Raw genomic sequence first — 19,229 nt, 5'->3', positions numbered from 1 at the left:
CAGAAGTGTCAGGGAAGTCTTGAAGGACTGACTGAGAACTTGAATGGGTTTGGTTGTCCCAAGTAGAGTAGAAGAATGAAATTCAGAGCAAAGACTCAAAGGTGGTAAAGATATGTGATCTAAGGGAGGTGGGAATGTCCTTTTTCCAAGTAAAAAGGCCCTCTCCACAATCTCAAAAGCAGAGTGCCTAGGGAAGACCGAAGCCAGAGGTATTGGTGCCGATATCTCCTGCACCACAGATCCCTGAATCCCTCAAGGCCCTCCGCCAAAGAACGGAGTTGGCCCTGAGCTGTCCACAGCAAAAGCAGAGGCATGGATGGCTCCAATAACTTTGGAGTAGACATCGGTCCCCCAGATCTGGTGCCGACGCTTTGGCTCCAAGAGTCCTCCTGCTCCAGAAGGTTTGGAGCAGATTGCTCTGGGAAGCAACTGGAGTTGAACAACCTTGTTGTCAAATCTGGCAATGACACTCCCAGGGATCTTGGATCCAGGAGCTCTGAAACCACAGGCTGGATTGGAGAAGGTGCAACTAAAGGAGGAGTTGTAATGTGCAGGCTTGCTGATTCGATGGGAGATAGAGATGGAATTAACCCTATATGGATCTGAGTTCTTAGGAATTTCCTCATCATTCTATCCACTTTGGCCTCAGACAAGATCCTGGAGGAGCTATGCAAGAAGCTATTAGATGGCGGACTAGAGTGTTTACGTGGAGATGCCTGTAAAATGGGGAAGTAGAATCAGTATCGGACTCAGCGAACAAAGAAGCACCCACATCAGAAGAGATTTTATTTTTGAAGTAGTAGGATCCATGGCAGACAGATCAGATTTCTTCAAAATTTTGAATGCCTGCTCTAAGGATGGAGCCGAAGATGTAGATGGATCTGGAGACCTCTTCCTGATATCCTTGTCTTTGGAAAAACTCAGGCTTTTCTTTGCATGATTTCTTGGAGGGGGTTTGAGCACGAGTTGAAACTGATGGAAGAAAACCCTTCAAAACAAATTTGTTCCTTCTGTCAGTAAGTGACCAGACGTTGAAGCCAGCACAGGTGGAGCATCCCACATCTAAATGAGCAGTGCCCAAACAATAGACACATTCCCTGTGAGCATCTGAATTGGGTATTTTGGGTCCACAGGAAATGCATTTTTTTTAATCAGTTGGCTTGTCTGCCATAATGGAGACCAAGGAATGTCAATCTAAAAAGAAAGACGATGTTTATTTATTTTCTTTTTACAAGAAAACTGCCAATAATGGTAGTAAGAAGTACCCTGAAACAGGTAGAAAGGGACAGAGGAGAAGAAAAAGAAAGCAGAAGTAGCAACAATCATACTTGAGAGACATACCAAAGGTTTGGTAGAATGGAAAGAACTTGATGAGCAGAGATTAAAATAAGAAAACTCTGAATTAAGGTAGGACAGGTGAAGAAGCTTAAGGGATAGCCCTGGTGAAAAAATAAGATGAAAAACTAAAGTTTTATAGTAAATTTCAACCACTAGCTTGAGAGAGAGTGGATCCAAGTTTTTAGCGATATGATGGCAAACGAGATCTGAGGTATGTTAGGCTGGTGGGGCATTATGAGTAAAGGGAGTTGGATCAAAGACCCATCGGTTGAGTAATGAATGAAAATAACATCAGATGTATCCAATCTCAATTCTTCCTGTATGTTTTTGACAGTTGTCTAGCTGTAATACTAATAATGGTGCACAACATGCAGAAAATCTAATTCCTTATAATTCCTCAGTAATACAACTCTGCATCTAAGTTGTTTTGCATATCCCTTCTTATGTAATACTTTTGACTGTTTCAGCACAATCATGCATTCTAACAGATGGCTTCACAGTGATCCAATACACTGAGTAACAGATTATGTAAGGTTTTAAATACAAAATTCTAGTCAGATGAGATTTAATTCTGAATGAAGGTCAAATAAAAACAAATGTACTGTGCATCATGAATCCTGAAAACAGTAGCTTATATTGTTTTCTTGCTTTGCTAAATCTCATGCCAATTGCTAAACAAATATTTTCCACTAGTGCTGAAAGCTATACAAACTAGTTGACTATTATGCCTGATGTGTTTTACGATATAATAAAGTACTGTGCAGTATTTACTATTATCTGTAACCATAATATAGTTTAATTCTGCTCACAATGAAAAAACATTAAAATGTGATAGACGAATGAGTTTATACTGCTTATTAAAAATTAACTTGAAAATTTCTGAAAAGTTTGTAAATGGAGATATTTTGATAATACAACATAAAAACGAATAAATTACAGACTGATTGTTTTTATCCCCGCTGTCTGCCAGTCATCAGACCAATACTAACCAATCAACCCACTTATCATTTATCACCAGGAGGAGGGTCAACTGGGAGGGGGCAGCATTCACACAGCCATCTGAGGTGTTTAGGTTTTTCTTTTTACCTTAATCCCTACATCCCCTTTTCAAGCTTGGCTTGAAGGGGGCATGCAAAGGGTTGATATAATTACTTGCCTCTCACTTTCACAAGGGACATTCCCTGTAAGCATCCAAGCCCTCCTGTTCTCAAGCAGGGGTCGTTTCCTTGGTGTCTATCAGGAAAACAATCAAAACGGCACTCCTGCGCGTAGGGCAAATGCACGGCTCAAAAACGCAATATAAAGTCCCAGTAAAGAAAGAGCCAGCATACGGTGTACAAAATCACTTTAATAAAACAAAATGATCAGACCGGTTTCGGCCGGAATAATCACAGCCTTCCTCAGTGCAATAAGAAAAAAATGAAATTTGGTTAAACAATAAATACATTCTTCTCAAGGCTGATTGGTCCATCTTAGAATTGTTCATTCAAACCAGGAGGGAACAACCCTCCCAGTTTCACAATCCACTTTTTCTCTTTATTATTTAGGATGGAGTGCCATCCAATTTTGTTGGATTTATTGCCCTTTACAATATCAATAATCAAAAATGAAAACCTAGCAATAGGATGTATCAAATGGTGTTTGTAAAGTGCATATGAAGATTTTTTATTTTTAATATTGCTAATGTGTTCTGAAATTCTTATTCTAAATGGGCGGGAAGTCTGACCAATGTAGAAAGAACCACAAATGCATGTAGCTTGATATACTAACCAATCAGTACTACAACTGGCAAAAAAATTGATTTCATAGACTGAAGAACTGTTGCGACTGGAAAACTGTTTGTATCCACTGTGACAAGGTGGTAAAATCCAATGTCCACATGGATAACAGCCAACTAATGGATCCCCCATAGTGGTAGTTTGTATGTATTGGGAAGGTTGATAGATGGACCCATGTTTGTAATGGTTGAAGCAGGAAGCAAGGTTTTTACCTTTCCGGTATGAAAATTGACATCTTTCAGGTATAATTTGAGATAGCTCATCATCGTATTGTAAAATATTCCAATGACTCCTGACACTTTCAATTAGGTTCCCCGTGTTCCTGGCATATGTTGTAACCAGCCTTATAGGTTGCATTGTTGTAGCATTATGATCCTTGTACTTCAAAAATTCTTCCCTATTGGTTGAATTAACCAAATTGCTTGCCTGCAACACATAACCCATACCATAACCCCTGGCTTTTTGCTGATTTGTTTATGGCTTTTGTTGAAAAACAGCTTATTTATGATCATGGCAATAACATTTACTTAGAATACATTGATATTTGGAGACGCTTTCTAGACGATTGCTGGATGGTATGGACAGGAGAGGTTAATATGCTACATGAATTCACAGTCTACCTAAATAAGAACCCTTGGGGACTGCAATTTACCATTCATTATTATCTCAATAGTATTACATTTTTGGATGCGACTATCAACAGATTATCAGATCACATGCTGGGTACTGAAGTATTCAGAAAATATCCCCAATATAATACCATCATCCATGCATCCAGTTTTCATCCTCCACATATAGCCCGTAACATCCCCAAATCACAATTTATTAGAACGAAACGAATTTGTTCAGATGATTCCTCATTTCAGAATTATAGGAAGGATCTTACTGGTAGATTTAAAGCCAGGGGTTATGGTATGGGTTATGTGTTGCAGGCAAGCAATTTGGTTAATTCAACCAATAGGGAAGAATTTTTGAAGTACAAGGATCATAATGTTACAACAATGCAACCTATAAGGGTGGTTACAACATACGCCAGGAACACGGTGAACCTAATTGAAAGTGTCAGGAGACATTGGAATATTTTACAATACGATGATGAGCTATCTCAAATTATACCTGAAAGATGTCAATTTTCATACCAGAAAGGTAAAAACCTTGCTTCCTGCTTCAACCATTACAAACATGGGTCCATCTATCAACCTTCCCAATACATACAAACTACCATTATGGGGGATCCATTAGTTGGCTGTTATCCATGTGGATATTGTATCCACTGTGACAAGGTGGTAAAATCCAAACAGTTTTCCAGTTGCAACAGTTCTTCAGTCTATGAAATCAGTTTTTTGCCAATTGTAGTACTGATTGGTTAGTATATCAAGCTACATGCACTTGTGGTTCTTTCTACATTGGTCAGACTTCCCGCCCATTTAGAATAAGAATTTCAGAACACATTAGCAATATTAAAAATAAAAAACCTTCCAAAGCACTTTACAAACACCATTTGATACATCCTACTGCTAAGGTTTTCATTTTTGATTATTGATATTGTAAAGGGCAACAAATCCAACAAAATTGGATGGCACTCCATCCTAAATAATAAAGAGAAAAAGTGGATTGTGAAACTGGGAGGGTTGTTCCCTCCTGGTTTGAATGAACAATTCTAAGATGGACCAATCAGCCTTGAGAAGAATGTATTTATTGTTTAACCAAATTTCATTTTTTTTTATTGCACTGAGGAAGGCTGTGATATTATTCCGGCCGAAACCGGTCTGATCATTATGTTTTATTAAAGTGATTTTGTACACAGTATGCTGGCTCTATCAGGAAAAATCACATTCCCTTGCCTGGTTAACTAAGCATTCACAACTCATCCATCCTCAAGGGAAAGGCAAATAGGCCATACCTCTTCATTCCTCTAGTATCCTGCTTGGTCTCCCCAGTACCGGCACTATTGACTGAACCCCAGTCACCTAGACTACAATTAATGCTCCACCCCACCCCTGCCCTACTCCCCAGCCATGGAGCTAGGCTAGTCAATTCTCAATACAAGCAGGTTAGTGTCTGTCATACCAGAGGGTACATTAAAGTCTGCAAAACTCAGGAAGGTTGTCATCAGAATGACAAAGTGCGCTAAACTTGCTGACAGTCTTTTCTATTGTACAGTTAAAAAGTTACAAATGATCTAGTGCCTCTTATTTGTGCTTTTGCTTCTTATTTTAGAATATTCGAATTATTTAATTATTATATAATTTGCTTAACTTTATTGTTGTTGCTCTCATACCTGTTTTATATATATTTACATACACACACGTGTGTGTGTGTGTGTGTGTGTGTGTGTGTGTGTGTGTGTGTGTGTGTATATATATATATATATATATATATATATATATATATTATTTTTTAGTTAGTAATTTAGTAATCTTTATTACAGCTTAATACATATATTATTCATCCTTAGTGGTAAGACAGGAATATCACACAACATATAAGAAATTAAAGATTAGTTCTCCTTTTTTATACTCTTATAAAATCACAAGTATTACCAGCTGCCAGGTATTTCATACCTTGATTTACTACCACCAGACCAAGTTCGCAAGTCAGAAACAAATATGCAGCCAAAGATAAAGTATGAAGATTAAACAAGGCTTGAAAATTGTCAGTCTGCATAAGTCTTGGCTTGTATAGTTTAAAACCCTTAAAATGACTTGATGAAAGCCGTTACAGTCATCATTGCCTACCTCTTCATCTGACGTGTCTTCTTCATATTCCTCTTGAACATTTTCCTTGTTAGCAGCACTAGCACTTTCAGAATCCTTGCTCCTCTTCTTGCTTGCCTTCTTTTGGCGAGGTTGGTAAGCCTACAAAGACACAAAATATAGCATTTTTCTCCTCTGATACAATAATCATAAAAGTCTAAACAAGGGATGCAAACATTAAAGGAACGAAATGGAAAAGGAATAGTACAAATTACTCAATCACAGGTTCTTCATAATTATAACACACTAAGCTATAAACTAGAAAAACATACTAGACCCCTCTCTTTCTCATTTCAGGGGTGACCAGGAATTAATAGTCCTGATAAATAACTTGATCAGAATCACAAAACATTTAAACAGAAACCTGTTGTCCTAGGGATAAGGCCATAAACAGAGGTCCCATCTGCTTAAGATGGTAGCAGCTCAGGTGGTTATAAAATATTTCACTGCAGTTACTGAAAAGTCCGAGCCTTTATTAATAACTTCAGACATATAAACTGTGTATCTGTACTACTGTAGAAACAAGCAAAGAAAAATAAAGACAGATTAACTTAAGGTCATTAAACTCGTAATACACAAAGATACCATTTTATACTTCAAATACCTCTTCTATCCCATCTATTTCGGGGGAACTACTCAAATGTATTAGCTGCTAGCTGAATTACCCCTAGTCAGTACCAATACCACCTCAGGTCTCCAATGAAAATAGGCCATAACTAGCAGGACTGGCTCAGCTAACAGAAAAGAAATGAAAAATCAACAAATATAACATAAAAAGATACTTTCTGGTACCTAAATATCACCGAGGTGAACAGCAACAGAAGAGAAAGGCTCTTTCAAGTAACAGACCACAAGCTACTAGTCCAAAAAACAAGATGAGAAAAATGTACAGGGTTTACTCAACCTGCCAAATCAGCAGCAAAAGGAGGCAGATCCTGAAGACCCACTGGAATAGGGGCAAAAAGCTTATTTATATACCATCTATATAGCCTCGGTATGACTAATGGGCCAATGAGCAAGAATGCTTGGGGGGGGGGGGGTAGATTTCACAGCTATCTCACTTCTGTGGAAGGAGAGACACTCCACAATCGAGTTAAAGAGGCACATTGGTCCTGAAAAGGGCTGCTAAAGTGTAAAAGGGGAGCAGGACTCTAAATATTTCAGATGGCAGACCATTCATAACACTACATACTCAAAACACTGGATAAGGAATTAAAAAAGGGCAAACAAAGAAAAGTCCCTATTCCAAAGTACAAAACTGGCTATGGGATTTGTTCCAAAAATGGAAATGAACAGTTACAATGGGCAAGTGGGCATGACTGAATAACTCAAAGCAAAATAGACGTTTTAAAAAAAAAAGGGAAATAAAATGCATTTTTATTTTACTGACTGGACAGTAGAAGTATAAAATGGAAACTGAAGAAAAATATCACCAGCTCACAGAAAAGATAGGACATGGGTAAAACATGCTCAGTTAATTATTACAGGAAACACTAGACCAGATACCAGAAAATTTACTTCAGTATTTTAGTGTAAAAGTAAATGCGAGGGTCCGAGAAAAAAAGAAAAAAAAACACCCACCTTCCTATGAAGGTGCGGGATAACAGCCTATGTTAAATGCCCTGACAGCAAAGGCAGAGAGATGGGGTGGGAGTTAGACAATATGACTGATTCTACAGTTCACTGCAGAAAATACCATTGAGCAATAAAAGCAGAATTCTTGTATAACAGGGAGAGCAGCAAAAATACAGGGACTAAAGTAATATCTTAACTGAAGCGACAGGACAAGTCATGGAACAAACTGAAGGGGCTGGTGCATTGCTTTCCTGTAGGACAAAATTCTCCAACACAGCAAGGAAAACAATTCTCCAAGACAGCAACCAACAATGTTTTTTGGCCAAAAGAAACTGTCAACTCTGATACTGTTTTAAGACAGGAATAGTAGAACCTGACATGGAGGTAACCTGTAGATACGGCCACCTACATTTCTCAAAGGCTTTTGACTCTGTCACAAAAATATGGGCAATAGAAAAAGTAGAGAGGTTGGCAGTAGGATAAAGACTATGGAAACAGACTGTGTATGGTTGAAGGGTAGGACACAGAGGCTTGGAGTCAGATGGATAAACATCAGGAATAAGGAAAAGTGAACATGTTATACTGAAAGGTTCAAGTCCTGGCTCCAGTGTTTCTCAGGTGTGGTACTTTCAATCATATCTGAAGGAAGAATAAAACTGATTACCCTCTTTGCTAATGACATTAAGAGAAGCACAGCAGTGAAGGACAGGGACAGTCTAAAGGATCTGAAAAGGCTAATGAAGTGTGCAGAATAGTGACAGTTGAGGTGCACTGCAGGCAAATGCAAAGTACTTAATTTTTGGTCAGAACACTTTAACACCCCCACACCCCTTTTCTGCTCAGGCATCTTCACTAAGTCAATGAAAGTAACTAAGTAATTATCCAACAATACAGACTTAATTATTTGGCAGATCAAAGAAAATACTCCCTTTACATATCTACCTAATGTGACATACACTGAAGGGAATAGTTCTAAACGAAGTAACCACAACTATACTGGATGAAAAACTGAATATACAAATATTCTATATACACTGAATACTGTGAGTCCAAAAAAAGAGCCCTCGTTTGTACTGTATACAAACATGAAGGCAAAAGGTATATTCTTAATGTGTGAAATATTTAGCTGACTTGTAATACATATAGCTGTGTAACCTACACTCTGTAAGCTGGGCAACTTCTGCATCTATTTTGCTTAGTAATTTGTGTGCATTTACTATATTTGTCATTGTAAATTTGGTCTTGGTCATGGCTAAAAGGGGTCCTTTGGACCAGCCCACTAACCTGGTTAACAAATCATTAAATAAAAAAGAAAACTAAAAAAAAAAAAAAACACACACGTGGAATGGACCCCACTGTATTAAGTGAAAGACTAGTAGCAAAGGTCAAAAGAATTACAGGTGTGTATCCTTAGAGAGGTAGGCTTCAGAAGCCAACAGGTAATGGGTCTAACTCTATGTGGCCTGATAAGGCCACATCTTGATCACCGTCTACAGTTGTGGAGAACATAGTGAAAAAGTCCAGTGCTATGCCACTGCTAAGGTACCCTTGCCACCTGGAAGTCAAAAGTCAGTGATGAAACAGGGATGCTTACATCTTTGGCTCTTTCTTGTCCTGGGTAGTTTTCTATGGTTTAAAGCCATAAAATTAACCATCCTGGTGGAAGTAATCTACAGCAAGATAGTCAAACCTGAAGGACCACAGGCTGCCTGCTTCTCCACTGTCTAGGATAACCTTAGTTAGGATGGCACCCACTTGGGCCAATAGGAAGGGATGATGGTAGGAATACTGAATAGGACACTCACTTAAAATAAAGGATGCTCACAGAAAGCAAAGGAGAGGAGGAAATAAATTACTGCTGCAACAGTGCACACACCTAAACATTTATAATTAAAGCAAGTTCCTAATACAACTATAGTATGCTCTTTGCAATGTTCAGTGATGTAGTAACTCTTGGATGCACTCCTGAAGAATACAGACCAGTGGGCAGCTGACCCTTGGTAAGAGTAGCCTGCAGGATTCCCTGGAGAATTGTCATGGCAAATCCTGTCCTGGCCTTATAGCTATAGTCCACATCACCGCACCGGGAGAAGGTGAGGAAATATGACCAGGTATGTGATTCTGGAACACACTTGGTACTGACCCCACCACCTTAGAAAGGCAGTGACAGCTGCAGAGGCCCCCTGGAATGAACTCTATTTATTCCAGCATGTTTCTGCCAAAAAACAGAAGCCAATAGAGTGTGTTAGCCACTTGAATATGGTCTGTTTGCCTACTGGCTTCCCCGTATAGCCCTTTGCAAATGAAATGAACAGCTGCACAGATTTTCTAACTTTTGTTCCTGGCCAAGGAATATCTCAACTGCCTATGCATATCCAGGCAGGATAAATTTTTTTAACACCTTGTTTTAGAGTGTTAGAAAAAACACAGGGAAGTAAACAATCTAATTTGAAGTTAGCTAACTACCTTAGACATTAAGGTACGGTTACTATGTAAGGAGACCCTTTCATTGTGAAAAACATGAAATGGTTCTTCCACACAAGGGCCTGTAATTATGAAATCTTTCTAGCAGACAGCCACCAAAGGGTCAATTTTGCAGATTAGTCTACAGAGAGGTGTAGAATCAGGTGTTTCAGAGAGTTGCAAGGTTAGTTTCTCCAGAATGTAGTTGAGGTGACACTGGGGAGTAGGTTCCCCCTCAGGAAGCCTCAGGAGTAGGAACCTTTTGAGGAACAGCTTTACTGGCAACAAGGAACAAAATAGAGATCCAAAGGCAGACAAGCTGAAATAACTGATCACCTACCTTCACTGAGGCATTACATAACCCTCTTTTGTAAAGGTCGGAGAAATACACAAGGATTTAATAACACAGAAGCTGGAAATGGGTCCCGATTCCTCCTTTGGCACCAAAGGGTGATTTTTTTTTTTCATTTAGCTACATGTGACCTCTTTACATTTAGTTTCCTAGCCTCCCTTATAATGTGTAGCACATCATCTGAAAACATGTTCCTAAGTAGAATAAGTGCTACGTCATGCACTCTGTCAACCTTAGTCCTCAGGTTGGGGTGTATGACTGCTCTTTGTTTTGTGTCAAGAAATACATGCTGCTGGTGTGCTTACCACACACAAATGTACAACCAATGCTGTATGGGCTAAAATGGATTATAATTACATTTTGGCCAGTCTTCTATTTTATGTATCACTCCAAAGATTAAGGATATTAGAGGAAGCAAACAGAAAAAGGACATGTTTCACTTGTGAAGGAGTCTTACTGCACAGGTTGCTCCTGTAAGTATTCTGGTACAGAATTTTCTGAACTGTATCTTTTTCAGGAGAAGACAAAGGTCTTTCTAGTGCACATCCCACATGTTAATTAAATATAAACATACTTTTAGTATCTACTCTTTCTAGGTCTACCCTCTGTCCGTCCTTCTGTGCTGGTTTGCTACCACAACCTTTTGAGATTGGAGGTCTTTCCTGACTGATAAGCCATATCCCATGGTTGCACTTCTAACCAAGACACTAGAAACGAGTTCACCCTTCACTGTTTGTTGACACATTGGCCAAGAAGGAAGGGTGCTAATCTTTGAATGCCAAGCTGGTTGTTAGATCTTCTGAGACCCTTAGAGTTATTACTGCAACAGTAAGCTATAACTAGAACATCTATTTTTCACAGCTACATAAAAGGGAAGACAAATGCGAGTTCAACAACTGTTCACACTGTTGCAAAATTATCTATTTGTTAGCAGTGAAATGAAGGGTTAAAGCACCAAAACAGAAAACACACCAGAAATATTCAGACAACAAATCATGGTGATAATGAATAAGCAAAATGCTGTAGTTAAATGAAACACAGATGCAGTTTGTTGTATCTTGAGATATTTTAAACCACTGTGATTCAAAGGTACTAAAAACACAGCTGTGTGTACATTAACATATACAGGTCCACCAGGCGGAGCCAATGGGTCAAAGGTCACAGACATATAAATATAAACAAAAGTATAGTAAGAACCCAGTTTTAATCAGCAGGGCTTAAACTAATTCTCCTACCTTTCTCAGTCACTTGGCTTGACAGAAAGATGGTAAAACAAATTCCCAGTGTAAAAGCAAAGGATATAAATAAAGAAACATGGTCACACAACTGTAGCTACATCCAGAATATAATGCAGTGCCACATCAAATGCATCTTTCAAACTATGCTGAATTACCTGCTGGCTTAGAATGTTTACCAATAGAATATCACTTGCAAATCAATTGTGATCCAGTGTTAGTGATACATGATCTCAGCAAAATACTAGTACTTCTACTTGAGTAGAAATAAGGAGAAAATGAAATGAAGAAAGAACTTGTAGCATCACAGGCAAGACAACAGATGAAAGTATGGCTACAGCTGCAAAGGAAGAAATGATTTGCATCCATTACTGTACTGCAACTTCTGAAAAAAAACTGAGCAAATACAGCATTACTGCTGTTTAAAGCTGAAATAGATTGAAACAGTATCAGTACATTCAAATCAGTGTCAAATGCCAAGTTCTTTTCAGTACTGAATGCAAATTAAGGATTCTGACTAATAAAATTGTGAAGAAAGCTCTCAACTGTTTGCATTTAATGTTCCATTAGGAAGGCACAGATTCTTTAGACTTCTATTTGATATGTCATCGGTACCAGAGATTTTCCAAAGAGCCACAGCACAGGCATCTGAAGGATTTAAAGATATTATAAACAAAACTGATGAGTTCTTAGTATGGGGTGAGAAACAAGAAGTGGACGATAATATATTATGGATCAGGTGCTTTTATCAAGCCATGCTATGATGACGGCTCATTTAATCTAAACTTTATTTTAATGCTTCCCTTCATCTCATCTCCGAGATGCTTCTGGCAGCCTCCCGTTCTGAGTCTGTACACAATTCAAGATCTCACTATGACTCATTTGTATGTACATCCAACGGAGCTTGCTGGTATGTTTGGTATTGCATGTAAATGTTACGTATGCTACATTTCTAGCTTGCTACATATATTTTATGCACTCTGACCAGGCTATAGCTGGAAAGAGCCCTTGGACCAGTCCACTTATATGACTAATAAATAAGTAAGCTGCCTGATCAAGCAGTGGTGAGCCACAATCCTGCCATCTGTAAGGCCAGGACATGTAGAAATAAACAGACATAAGCACCTAGACTACCGAACTCCTGAGGCCCAAGTGTACAAATGTTTTTCTAGTATTATCCCTTCGGCCCCAATTTCCAAGAACAATCAAGCTCCTGTTCCTCACTGACCTACCCCATTTCTTTCAGTTTTAGACATTCAAGGATACTGAGCACAGGAGGTGGGAGTCTGGGAAATGGGGGTTATCATCCTTTTGCTCCTAATCCCTTCCATTGCTGGAAGGCCAACAGTGCAACACCCACTATGTTAGGGTCTTCTCAAAGCATGGACTTCTGAACACTTGTTACAACTTGTCGGAAATCAAACCTCTCCTAGGCAGGCTCATGGCACAGCATCCTGCCTTTACACATGGTGGATATGCCTGCAGCCTGACTCAAGTGCCAATCCTGCAGTGGTACATGTACCAACCCTCCCCTCAGAATGAGTGCAGTAGAATCAGCCGCAATTACACCTCTATATGTCAAAGAACTAGCCCAGATGCTTGAAACGGGTCAGGAACACCTGCTACCTGTTTGACTGGATCTGTGACAGGTGTCATTAAGCCCAAACTGAGACCAGTTTCCCCAAGGAAACGCACCAGCCTAATAGTATTGCTCTCAGCCTAAATGACCTCTCAGATTCCATCCTTCAGATTTGGGAGGCTCAGAGAATCTGTAGCAGAAGACAGGCTGTGAGGTTATGGCAACTGCTAACTCAAAAGTGGGGGACACCCTTGGCTAAAAGAATAGTAGTTTCATGCATCATCTGAGACCAGAGTCACAAAACCAAGTCCTTCATAGCTATTAAGAAATGAGAATGAGCTGATCTTTCATCCTTCAACTTTGCGATAAGACATAGCATCACAGAAAATGGCAGGAATTGGTAAAGGAACCTCCCATGCTGCTGGAGAGAGAACGTATCCACTCTTTCCACTTCCCCTCCTGAAGTGAGTAGAATGAAGAACACTTTCTCAGATATGACACACTGGTCAATCTCTAGAGTTCTCTACTTCGAGAGGCAGGCTAGAGGAGGACCTTGGGAGTCCACAAGCTCATTTGCTTCCCCGACTATCTGAACTACACATTAGGCATTCTGTCTATAGCCCACTGCCAGGCATGCACTGCTTCCCTCCAGCAGGGGTACAAACTTTGCTTGTCATCACACCAAATGAGAGACTGACGGAAAGAAAGGAAGGCTCAGAAGCAGTTTTACTTCTATGGTTTCTAAAGCTAGAACTGCTTATTATTCTTAAACAATGACTGAGTTCCCTTTATATGGAGGCCAACATTCCTTACACAGTGAGAGTTTTGAAGTGAACTACCTAGCCTGCAAGTGAAGCATCTGCCCTCAGAATATGCAACTCACCAAGAGACCATGGAGGATAGTCTACCACTTCACAATCCATTAACAGGGGGTTTAACACTAGGAAAAATTCAGTGAACATCTATGGTTATACAGCTACTGACACCAATCCAGTGTAACAAGCACATCCTCATATGTGCAATAATCATAATAAAGATTGTGTCACCTATTAATCCCAAACAATGCAAAACAGTCATGGCCTCGTATCCTATGATGTCTCCTCACCAGTCAATCAACACCATGACCTCAGAGTCTCTTCCAAGGGCAGAATCAATAGAGAATGGAAGATGCCTAGCTCTGCACCTATGAAGGCTATCCTCCGAGCAGAAATCAGGCAGGACTCCTCCAAACATTTGGTAACCCCCAAGAAAAGCAGCATCTGCACATACTACAAGGATGTTTCCAGAAAGATTCTGCATGGGCAACTAGTGGCTAGTCATCCAAATACAGGAATACATTGAGACCTTTCTTCTGCAAGACTCCAACCACAATAGCCTACTCTCATGAACAGCTGGGCAATTGAGAAAAAAAAATGACAACACTTTAATGATGACAACTCAAAGCAAACCAGAAGAATTCCTCACATGTATTATAGACACTGATGAGCTAAAAGGTATCCACCACATTCAGCAACTATCTAAATGTCACATGAAAGGAAGAGCATAAACCTCTTCAGGGGTCCATACAGAATCAAATGTGCAAAATATGGTGGCTGAAGCCGTAATGGGTTAGAACAAAGTAGAAACCATCTATCCTTTTAGGGCCAAGATGATGTATGAGCAAAACCCATCACCGTCCCCTTAACTGCCTCCACGGTCCCTTTCAATACATGGGTCTGGGCCTCCCCTAATAATTCTGTTGAAATGGACCAGTCTTCCAGGGTAGCTCTGTTGCGGGGAGGACCGATAGTCTCCAAAAGTGGACAAGAAAGACCTTCCCCTTCAACCCACTTATCCTCTGTGACAGTTAATAACTCTATGCAACTTTTCATGGTGCTACTTTGAAAAAATATGCTGGACTAGATTTAATGCCGGACGCAGCAGGGCATGCAAAAGCCTTACTATAATGTTTGATTCACTGCAAGGGTTGCGCTTTAAGAAGAGATAGTTTACTGCAATTCAGAAAATCAAACCAAAATCACCCTCGCAAGTACGGCAAAGTGCACAGGCCCAACAACCTTAAGCAAAGTCAAAAAATAAGGCCAGCACTAAATGTGGTTAATATAACTTCCTTAATGAAGCACAAATAACACAAAGGGTAGAGAATAAACCCTATAACCCCCACAAAATTTCAGCTCAGAACCATGCTTTAAAACAGTTAACCATACTGACTGATCTACATTTCTTTTTTGTTTCCCTTGCTATTTCCTCATCAGCTCCCATAGTGCAGTGGGGGAGTTTAAAAGGTGGATGATTTGAAATGTACTTGCAATAAATTAATCACTAAAGAAAGGAATGAAGCTATGCACAACAAAATGGTGTGTAATGTGGATGTCACACAAAGGAAAAAATGTGCTTTGTCAGAGCATCACAATTGTATCAGCTGGTTAAAAAGAGTGTAAGGAGGGTTGGCAGTTGGCATTAAATACCCAAATCTGAAAGGAATTATTCCTCATTACATTTGTGCCTCATTTAAGAGGGCCAACAATCTTGAGAAATTACTTTGCACATGCATCACAAGAGAGTGCAATGTAGCAGTATTAATAATTTTAGTGCTTAATGGTGAATTATTCCTGTGGCTTGTATGATGTGTGCATGTTTATAGATTCAACAGTCTGAAGTAATAAATGGTAAGAAAGTGTCATTCAATTATAAATATATGTATAATACTGAGAGACTAGTAGGAGGTTTAAAACCAGGCTGGAGGAGCACCTAAGCAGCATTAGACACAAAGGATTGAAAACTCAGTGACAAAATATATACATGCAGGTATATTCAGGAAATGCTGATGTTCTACAAGCTACCATTTTAGAAAATTAAACAGAACCTACTAGGAATGCATATGAGGTGAGATGACTGTTTTTAGCAGGCTAACCTTGCTTTTTTAACGTTTACCTGTTTAGCACCGCAGAGTTAACTGGGGATGCCGTTAAAAAGTAATGACAGGGATATTTTGTTTTTGCCGTTTTTAATTGCATTAATGGCTAATTTTATTATTTATACTTTTTTTTTTCTTCTGTAAAACTCTTAGACATGACCTTTTTTAACATTATAGTTTCTGCTCAACTGTCTTTTCTCATGTATTCATTTTTTTATTAGGTTTACAAAGGGCAAGAACCTTCCCATGGTGCTGTCTGAACAGCACTTCCAATAAATATAGCCTAAAGGAGCAGCTATCCCCAAGGGCTCCTCAGACGTCTTCCCCATCCGCACTGCAAAGCATGTATGAAAGAACAGGAAAAATGGGTATGACAGTCCTAGCTATGTCTTACAAAAGATAAGTCATGCAAGAGAGACACGCATAGGGGGTAATAACTTAATATATGCGTATCAGGAAATGGTCTCTGGATTCGCGGACTTCTAATAAAAGCCAAAGTATGACTGCATCCACTGCCTTTCGTACTGAACATGCACAAACCTTTGCAAAATGCTGAGCATGCATCTGACTCAAACCAGATACCTGAGAACATGTGAGCAATCACACAGATTAAAGGTTGTGGTCAGGATGAAAAGTCCTGTAAGAAACCTAGAGCTTCCTTCACACCATAGTTGCCAATTTATTTATATTTATTTATTTATTTATTGCAGTTGGTTTGCCAGGATAGTCCATTGGGCCATGAAGAACCCGTTTTCAATGGAGTCCTGGGGAGAAAAGCTCCAAAAACAAAAAATAGAAATACATTAACATTTGCTCCAAAAACAGAAAAATAGATATACATTAACATTTGATAGTAATTTCTAGATACAGTAGACTAGCAAAACACATGATAGCAGCATATTTTAAGCAGTACAAGCATTGGTACAATCAATTGAAGGAACCGAATACAAACACATAAATGCAGTTTAAAGAACACACATAGTAGGTGAATATGGTAGATTATGTCATTAAAGGGCATTAAGTAGAGTTGGTTATGAGGGGTGACAGCAAGAGCATTCCCAGTTAGATGCTAGATGTAAGAAAAGTGACTTTTTGAAGGTAGAGTGGTTAGAGGTAATGCGGATGTTAGGTGGTAGAGAGTTCCAGAGGCGAGCGAGGCTGAAGGAAAGCAGGTTCTTGCCTGGGGGACGAGTCGGTTTGTGCACTTCTAGTAAATTTTGGTTATTAGACCTTAGCACTCTGTTTGGTAGGTGCATTTTAAGGGCAGGAGCAAGGGAGGGACATTTGGAGGGGTTTAGGATTAGCTTGTGGGCTAAAGTTAGTTGAGTATAAGTAAGATAGTTGGGAAGTTCTAACCATTTTAGTTTATGGAGGGAGAGACAATGGTGAGTAGAAGACCTTTGAGAGGTGGCGAATTTAGCAATTTTATTATAGCATGAAGTGAGCTGTGTTTTTAATGAGGACTGAAGATTAGTAAGTAGTGGAGCACCATATAAAAGGGAGGGGATGAGAAAGGAAGTAGCTAGAGTGGTTCTAGTGGTGGATGTAAGGTAGTCCTTTTGTCTATACAGCATGCCAATATTTTGATGTTTTTTTGATGTTTTTTTGTAAGTGGGAATTGAATTTTAGTTGGTTGTCGATCTGAACTCCGAGTAGTTTGGTATCTGATACTATTTCGAGAGGTAAGTTATTTTGACTGGTAATTAAGAAGGAGTTCATGTTGGGGGGAATGAGTTTGGAAGGAGTAAATAACATTAATTTGGTTTTGGAGGCATTAAGAGCTAGATGATTGCTAAGCATCCATTGTTCTGTGGAAGAAAAGGCATCCTGAGTAAGTTTTTGAAGAGTGGGGATGGAAGAGGCAGAGCAGATGATAGTAGAATCATCAGCATATTGGATGATGCTGGAGAAAGGGATAGCTTTATGGAAGTCATTAATAAAGATATTGAAGAGTAGAGGACCCAGTATAGAGCCTTGTGGAACTCCGGTAGGGTGCTTAGAAAGGAGGAGGTTGCTTTTTTCCACTTTACAGCTTGATTTCTGTTGGAAAGATAGCTAGAGAACCAGTTCAAAGAGGAGGAGGATAGGTAGAGTTTGGAGAGTTTAGTTAAGAGCAGGGTATGAGAGATAGTATCGAAAGCTTTAGAAAGATCAAGGAGTATGGTAGAAACGATTTGTCCTGAGTCACGGGCTTTATTGATCGTTTCAAGGAAGGAGAGAAGGACAGTCATGGTGCTGTGATTAGGTCTGAAACCGTGTTGTGTGGGGGTGATAAGATTATTGTCAAGGAGATGAGGGAGGAGTTGAAGTTGTACACATTTTTCAAGGATTTTTGCAATGGGGGACAGGATGGCTATGGGACGGAAATTGTTAATGCTGTTATTGTTACCACCTTTGTGTAGTGGTATGATATATGCTTGTTTCCAAATTTGGGGAACTGAGCCTTCTTGAAGGGAGCGTTAATTAAGATGCTGATGGGATAGGCAAGACTTTCTGCAGCAATGCTAAGAAAGTAAGAAGGATATTATCAGGAGCATTGGTACATGGTTTCAATTTCTGAAGGAGTTTCTTAATGGTAGCAGTAGGTATGGGATTTAAAGTGAAAAGAGTGCAGTTATAGGGTGTTGAATGTGGGGGTGGTATAGGTGAGGATGGAATTTGTGCAGAAAGGGGTATAGTGGGATTAGTGGGAGTAGAGTAGGGTGTGGATGAAGAGGTACTGGGGGTTGGTGTAGGGGTGTAAGATGTAGTGGAGGAAATAGAGAAAGAGGAGGTTAGTTTGGAAATAGAGTCAATAAAGAAGGAATTGAATTGGGTAGCTAAATCTAGTTCTGGAGCATTAGGATCTGGGTTTGGAGTATCTGGTTTACTGGGGTGGAGGAGAGTGGAGATTCCTTTCCAGAATTTTTGAGGGTTGTTTTTGTTTTGGTTTTGGAGAGTAGAGTAGTAATTTTGTCTATCAGAGGAGATGTGTTTCTTAACTTTATTGCGGAGCATTTTATATTCATTAAGGAGTGGGGTTGCCTTATTTTTTTGAAAACGTGCCCATGCTTTGTCTCTTTGTCTCATAGTAGAAAGAGTGGTTTTAGATAGCCAAGGGGCTGTGTTAGTTTTTATTCTCTTAGTCCGTAGGGGAGCTTGAGAATCAAGTATTTTTAAGAATGTTGAGTTAAAATATGAGACAGCATTGTCTAGAGGTAGTGTTTTTAGACAGGTCCAATTTACTGCTTTTAGAG

The 19,229-nt window shown here is 39.4% G+C and overlaps 1 protein-coding gene across 1 annotated transcript in view; it reads right to left on the bottom strand.

Annotated features, from left to right (window-relative positions):
- Nucleotides 1-19,229, bottom strand: part of BOP1 (BOP1 ribosomal biogenesis factor) — a 1,722,797-nt gene that overhangs the window by 1,007,662 nt on the left and 695,906 nt on the right. The window contains exon 4 of the mRNA XM_044067692.1: nucleotides 5,855-5,974. Within this exon, the coding sequence (XP_043923627.1) occupies nucleotides 5,855-5,974 (120 nt within the window). The remainder of the gene's footprint in view (nucleotides 1-5,854; nucleotides 5,975-19,229) is intronic.

Source organism: Protopterus annectens, chromosome 3.part1 (genome assembly GCF_019279795.1).
Source record: "Protopterus annectens isolate FY-2018-M chromosome 3.part1, PAN1.0, whole genome shotgun sequence".
Lineage (NCBI taxonomy): Eukaryota > Metazoa > Chordata > Ceratodontiformes > Protopteridae > Protopterus > Protopterus annectens.
Note: the sequence above shows the minus strand (reverse complement) of the source record. Positions and strands in the feature narration are given on the sequence as shown.